Genomic DNA, 6,761 nt, shown 5'->3' on the forward strand with positions numbered 1-6,761 from the left:
GGAGTCCGCGGTTGCCTAGAAACGGCCCCGGCTGGCGTCCCCCCGCCCCCGTGGTTTTCCGCCTCCGACTTCCCCAAGGGCACTTCCGGTTCCGGCCGCGGGCCGGAGGCGACATGGCGGCGTCAGCGTCGGCAGCTGCAGGGGAGGAGGACTGGTAACTTCGGGGGCATGGGCTTCGGTTGTCGGCCTGGCTCTGGCCGGGGGCACTCGGGGCGGCCGCAGACCCTCCGTGCGGCGGGCGTGTGGGGGTGGAGCAAGCGAGGAGGGTCGGCGGAGACGCTGACATCTCCTCCTAGGGTTGCTTCTGGACTTGGGCGCGGGAGGTGGAAGGGGCGCCGGTCTGCGAGGAGACAGCGCCGGCCCGGCCAGTTCGGGACGCACGTTCTCCGGTTGGATCCCCTCTGCTATGGCCTCACCCCATCCCGTCCTGTCCTCTGGAAGTGAATGTGCTCAGGGGCCCCGGCGATGCCTGCTCATCAGACCTCCCCACCTCGCCCACCCGGTGCCCTCCACCTTCTGGCCCCCTTGCCCCTTGGATCAGCCTCACTACCGCCCGCGCCTTCCTCAGCCTCCTCTCTCCCCAGCCGATCTAACGAGGGCTGTCCTGTGCGTGAAGCTTCACAACACAGAGAAAGCCCTCCTAGTTCTCTCGAGCATTCTTAACGAGAAGCCGGAACCTCCAAGGACTCTGGGACTTGGAAACAGGATAACGATGTGGGTTCACTCCACATATTAGCTGTGTGGTGCTAACCAGGCCATTTAGCCTCTGTGAGTCAGTGTCCTCAGCTGTTAAAAAAACAAAAAAAGTGGGTGTGGCAGCTGCATCATAGAATGGTTGAGATGATCAGGATGCATTTGTAATATACATAGCCATCTTTGCTTTAATAACTTTTTTAAAAAAGATTGATTTATTTGGAAGGCAGAGTTAGAGAGGCAGATTTTCCATCCACGGGTTTACTCCCCAAATGGCCACAACTGCCAGGGCTGGGCCGATATGAAGCCAGGAGCCCATAGCCTCTTCCGGATCTCCCACGTGGGTGCAGGGGCCCAAGGACTTGGACCATCTTCTGCTGCTCTCCCAGGCGCATTAGCAGGGAACTGGATCAGAAGTGGAGCCGCCGGGACTTGCAGTGGCTTTACCTACTATGCCACAGCGCTGACCCCATATCTCTTGAGATCTGGGCACCTGCAGAAACTAGATGAGCCCAGAAGTGAAGTGATTTGCCAGAAGATACAAAGCTGTGACTGGGAATCCGGGTCTGACTCCAGATCTTCTCATCTTCCCATTTTTTTTCTGTCATCACCTTACCACCATCCCAGCCAGTACCTCCATCCAGGACCCAAGTCGTAGCTTGGTAGGCAGAGTATTGAAGGGCCAGTCTTGACTGAGGCTGCACCTCACTGTACCCTGGTTCAGGGAGCCCAGCCAGTGCTGACCACCTAGATGAGTGGTTTTCAAACTGTTCGGGGGAGCTTGTAGAGACACCTTGAGCCATGGAGAGAGCCGCAGTGACTGTAGCCGATAGCCTGTTGTGGTCTGAGTCCTCCCCAGTCCTGTGTGAGCAACCACTCATTTGTTATCTGTGAGGTGTACAGCTTTGTGTTGTGAAGTTTCTGCCTAAAGCTTTTTATTAAAAAAAAAAAGAACCACTGATAACAACTCCTGCTAGAGGTGCTCCTGGTGGAGAGGGAGCAGCACAGGGAACTGAAGCACGCCTGCTTCTGTGTACGGTCAGCCTCCATGTCCGCAGGTTCCCCATCCACGGATTGAAGCAGCTGCACGCCGGAAGTATTGGGTGGGCTGGAGCGGGACCCTGTACTGACATGTATAAACTTTCTTGTCATTGTTCCCTAAGCAGTACAGTACAACAGTTCGCATATTACTTACATTGTCTTACAGTCTTATAAGTAGGCTAGAGATGATTTAAAGTATGTGGGAGGAGGTTCATAGGATGTATGCAAATACTGTGTCAATTTATACAAGGACTGGAGCATCTGCATTTGGTATCTGTAGAGGGTCATGGAACCAGTCTCCCACAGATACCAAGAGATGCTTATCACCCAGGTACTACTGTGGATAGCAACTAAACATTCGTCGCCAGTGTCATGACAACAGCTGCTTCTGTGTTTAAAACTGTGTGTCCTGTAATTTACACCAGGACCATGGGTCCTCACCTGGACAGGCTGATCTAGATCAACCAGCCAGCCAGGATCATAATTAGATCCGGAGTACTCTGCTAACCACATCCTTCCCTCTTTGCTGTTAAAGGGAAGATTAATGCAAGCAGGGAAAAAGAGAACATAGACTAGCTTCTGTGGCCCAGATCCTCTTAGGTATTTTACATAAACACATCACCTTTAATCCTCAGAGTCACCCGAGAAAGTAGGTGACTTTAGCGGCACGTGGTAGATTGGGAACTCAGGCTTACTGAGGTTAAGTGACTACTCAGACCACGTAGCTGGTAAGCAGTTGGTACCTGTTAGCTAAGGCTGATGGCTCTGCTGCGACACAGCTGTACACTACCTGGATTTCTGTTAGGAGTGGTATCTCCTGGAGAAGGCTTGGCAAGAATGGTGTTGGCAGTGTATAGACAGTAGCCAGGCACTTGGATCCATGCTCAACAGTGCCAAAGGAAAAGACAGGAGCAGCAGTGGAAAGCTGATGCCCATGGATGGATGCCCTGTTTCTGGACCAGAGAGATGGTCAACAAGGGATAACCAACCATAGAGTGAAACAGAATCAGGAAACCTGGCTCGTGTCCCAGCTGTTAAGCCTTGGTTAGTCATTTCACTTCTAGAAATCTGTTTCCTTGTCTGTTGGCAGAAATGACCTGTAAAATCCCCATGCTTCCAACTTGGCCACTTGCCAACTCCGGAAACAGATTTCTCTCATTTTAAATAAGTTTAGCCAGAGAATACATCCAGGCAGATGGCCGTTTTCCTACGAAGCCAGCCTTCATCGGCCTTAGCTGGCTTCAGCGGGGAGAGCTCTAATGGTGAGTCAGTCTCTCCCTGTCTCTCTAGGGTCCTTCCCTCTGAAGTCGAAGTGTTAGAATCTATCTATCTGGATGAACTACAAGTGATTAAAGGAAGTGGCAGGTATGTATTCAACTAGGGGTGGGCAGCAGTCCACTCAGTAATGGCAGGATTCTGTGCAGCTTCTGTTCCCAAGACACTGAGCCCCTATTCAAAGGTTTCCTTTGTGTAGACAAAGGCTATTCCTTCAATCCTCCAGAAAGAAAGCTCAATGTTTACTGCCGCTGCCCACTTTTCTGTCTCACCCCTATCTTCCCAAGTCCTGGAGCCCCTGCCCAGTCACACCCTGGGTCTCCACCTCTTCCACCTGCAGATCCTCACCATGGGAGATCCTCATCACGCTGCACCCTGCCACCGCAGAGGACCAAGACTCACAATACGTCTGCCTCACGCTGGTGCTGCGCGTGCCGGCACAGGTGGGCCCCGACCGCACAGCAGCAAGGGGAGGAAAGGGAGAGTTGCCGGGTGGATCACGTCAGCGGTAATTTGTTCTTTTCCCCACTAGTATCCCTATGAAGTGCCAGAGATCTCTATCCGTAACCCCCGAGGGCTCTCAGATGAACAGATCCACAAGTAAGTTCGGCCGGTCAGAGGAGGGACACCTTGATACACAGCTCTGCCCGGGGAGGGAGGCAGGCTGAATACTGGCTTTGCCCTCTTCTTGCAGGATCTCACAGGCACTGGGCAGCGTGGCCAAGGCCGGGCTGGGCACTGCCATGCTCTATGAGCTCATTGAGGTAAGAGGTACGCTGGTCTTTCCCTTTAAGCTAGCCCAGTTTCTCTCGAGGGAAGCCGTAGGCCTAGAATCTTAAAATACATCTGGAGTCATTCATGTAGTCCTTGTTGAAGGTGAGGCCTAAATTAGCCCAGAAATATGGAACTCTTTCATTTAAAGAAGTAAAATCTCCCCAGAAAACAGTAACTCAAGTTGCCCATTCCAGCATCTCAACAGAAAACGTTCTCTCCTCTGTAACTTGCATTTTACTCCAGTGTTAGCGTGTTTCTTGTTCTCTTGACACTGGCGACCGCAAGTGGCGGAAGACAGGGACCTTGCTGGGCCGAGGCAGCCTGACCCATAAATGAACACCTGAAGGCTAGCCTGGCGGCAGAACCGACCAGAAGCAGTCATGGCGGAGATAGGGCTTTATATCCTGGTTAAGGAGGAACCCGCGCACCCAGAGTTACATAGAAAAATTCTGCTTCAGATTTCAAACATGCAAGTACAGCCTTGTTCTCTTCTACTGTCGAAGTTAGGAGGGTGGCTGGAGTCAGAGCAAGTAGGCTTATTAGACCACTGCAGCACTGCTAGGTCAAGCGTCCACAATGCAGCTTTGAACTTGGTGGAATGCCAGCATGTTGGCTATGAAATGTGTATTTCACAGCCCAACCTGATGCCTTTTAAATTCTCCAGAGCAAAGTCACCGCCCCATGGGGGACTGGAGCCCAAAGGGGGTTCATCAAGAAAGACCCCACCCCAGAAAAGGAGTTTAAACTGGACATTTTCTCTCTCCAATGTCTATTATTTTCACCCCCAAGATTTAATAAAAGTGACTTCATGAGAGGGAAAACAATTTTAAGTTGGATTTTGAAAGCCAGGAAGGGGAAATCTGGGGGGACGAGCTGGGACATGGGACAGGACTGATTCCTAGTCGAGGGAACATCACCAAGACAGAAGTGCACGAACATGAGGGAACAAGCTGGCTCGGTGGGTGCCGAGTCCAGCCAGGGCTCCTGCAGCGGTGGACAGGCCCGGCTCCCGGTGCGAGTCCACACCTCACTGTCTCAGCAGTGTCTTCTCTCCCCTCAGAAAGGCAAGGAAATCCTCACAGATAACAACATCCCCCATGGCCAGTGTGTCATCTGTCTCTATGGTTTCCAGGTGCGTTTCTCAGTGGGGACCTGGGATCTCTTGGGGCCCGGCAGACGAGGGCACGTGAGAGTGCACTGATGCGGTGCCCCCCGTTCCTCCCCCCTCCAGGAGAAGGAGGCCTTTACCAAAACAGCCTGTTACCACTACTTCCACTGCCACTGCCTGGCTCGCTACATCCAGCACATGGAGCAAGAGCTGAAGGCGCAAGGCCAGGAGCAGGAGCGGCAGCATGCTGCAGCCAAGCAGGTAGGTGTCACCCCCCCCCCTTGTCTCGCTTGACATCCTCACTTGTGGATGTCCAGTCCTTCCTGTCCCCCCACTGCAGGGGCTCTTCCCCTTTCTAGGGTCCCAGGGACCCCTGAGGTGAATGAAATCTCCTCTCTTTGTCCCCAAAGCCACATCCGTATGACATGCAGTTGCAGGGGGTGCCCAGGCCTCTCGATAGGCAGCTGCGGCTCTGTGCCAGCCCTGTGCTCTGGACCACGAAGCAGACCTGTGATTTCTCCTCTTTCTTAGACGGCGCTCGGTGTGCAGTGCCCCGTGTGCAGAGAGCCTCTTGTGTACGATCTGGCTTCACTGCAGGCAGCCCCTGAGCCCCAGCAGCCGCTGGTGAGAGCATGTCCTGCTACTCTGAGCCGGGAGTGAGGGTGTCCTCTGACGGGGGGGGGGAAGGGCATCTCACCTCAAGTGCACACAGTGCCTGGAATGGAGCTTGAGCTGCCCAAGGCCCTCCTGGGATCCTGCCTCTGGGGGGCCAAAACCAAGACCCGGCACGGGTGTCCTGAGGCGGTTAGACAGGAAGGGGCGGGAGTCCGCCGCCCTGTGCCCGCTGTCTCCTGCCAGTCTCCTGTGTCCTTCCAGGAGCTGTACCAGCCCAGCGCGGAGAGCTTGCTGCAGCAAGAGGAGCTCAAGCGGCTCTACCAGCGGCAGCAGGCGCGGGGGGGCATCATTGACCTGGAGGCGGAGCGGAACCGGTACTTCATCAGCCTTCAGCAGGTGAGAGCAGGCTGTCCCCCTCTGCCGCGGCCCTGGGGTGAGCGGTGGCCGAGAGCACAGGCGGCCATCAGCTGATGGAGGGTGGCGATGGCCGAGGGGGCCTGCAGTCCTGCATCTCCTCCCCCCTCTCCAGCCTCCTGCCCCTTTGGAGCCAGAGTCAACTGGAGAGGTCTCCAGAGGACCGCACCTCCCCGGGGCCCCTGCCGCAGACCAGTCTGCCTCACCAGCTGCCCAGCCCACCCTGCCAAGTCCTCTGCCGGGGGCCACCCAGCACGTGTGTGAAAAGATTTCCGGGGCCAGGCCGAACCAGAGATTGGGTGAGACCCAAAAAGCTATGCTAGATACCCCCCGGCCCAGTCGGGGCCCCTGGCGACAGTCGAATCGGAAGCACCTGAAGGGAGGGGAGTGCCGAGCCCCCAAGGGGACCAGAGACGCCCAGGAACTGCCACTCCCTGAGGGAGCCCTCAAGGAACCCACGGATTTAAAGCCGGAGCCCCACAGCCCAGGGGTCGAAGGTCCTCCCCAAGAGAAGGGGCCTGGCAGCTGGCAGGGGCCCCCGTCCCGCAGGACTCGGGACTGTGCCCGCTGGGAGCGCTCTAGAGGTCGGACACCAGGCTCTTCGTACCCCCGCCTGCCTCGGGGCCAGGGAGCGTACTGTGCTGGCACTCGGCGGGAACCTGTGGGCCTGGAATCTGAGGATGGGTCCTAGCGCTACTGGGTGGGGGCAGGGGGCACGGGAGGGGGGGGCAATAAAGAGACTTGGCCTTGTTTGGCTTTCTTTGCTCAGCAGTGCCTAGCCTGTGGAGTATGGCTCTTTGTAAATTCCTAACAAGACTGGGCTGTGGCAGGGTGGCCCCCA

At 55.6% G+C, this 6,761-nt stretch overlaps 1 protein-coding gene across 2 annotated transcripts; it reads left to right on the forward strand.

Moving 5' to 3' along the window:
• On the forward strand, positions 1-6,691 carry RNF25 (ring finger protein 25). 2 transcript variants are annotated; one of them, XM_002712481.6, is made up of 10 exons: positions 1-154; positions 3,025-3,099; positions 3,350-3,452; positions 3,542-3,609; positions 3,704-3,773; positions 4,844-4,915; positions 5,015-5,152; positions 5,423-5,515; positions 5,768-5,902; positions 6,036-6,691. In XM_002712481.6, the coding sequence occupies exons 1-10, from the start codon at positions 114-116 to the stop codon at positions 6,609-6,611; spliced, it is 1,371 nt and encodes a 456-aa protein (XP_002712527.1). In that variant the 5' UTR covers positions 1-113; the 3' UTR covers positions 6,612-6,691. The 2 variants fall into 2 exon arrangements, with proteins under 2 accessions (XP_002712527.1, XP_089185987.1); XM_089329861.1 differs by lacking the exon at positions 3,025-3,099 and having other exon boundaries at positions 31-154.
• Positions 6,692-6,761: the final 70 nt, after the last annotated feature.

Source organism: Oryctolagus cuniculus, chromosome 3 (genome assembly GCF_051225735.1).
Source record: "Oryctolagus cuniculus isolate XC-2025 breed Fujian yellow rabbit chromosome 3, ASM5122573v1, whole genome shotgun sequence".
NCBI classification, from domain to species: domain Eukaryota; kingdom Metazoa; phylum Chordata; class Mammalia; order Lagomorpha; family Leporidae; genus Oryctolagus; species Oryctolagus cuniculus.

Excerpts from the sequence above, each read along its gene's own strand:
- RNF25 (XM_002712481.6), top strand. The coding sequence starts at position 114 with ATGGCGGCGTCAGCGTCGGCAGCTGCAGGGGAGGAGGACTG. Across the intron at positions 3,453-3,541 it reads TGCTGCGCGTGCCGGCACAG|TATCCCTATGAAGTGCCAGA; the intron begins GTGGGCCCCGAC and ends TTTCCCCACTAG. Across the intron at positions 3,610-3,703 it reads TCAGATGAACAGATCCACAA|GATCTCACAGGCACTGGGCA; the intron begins GTAAGTTCGGCC and ends CTCTTCTTGCAG.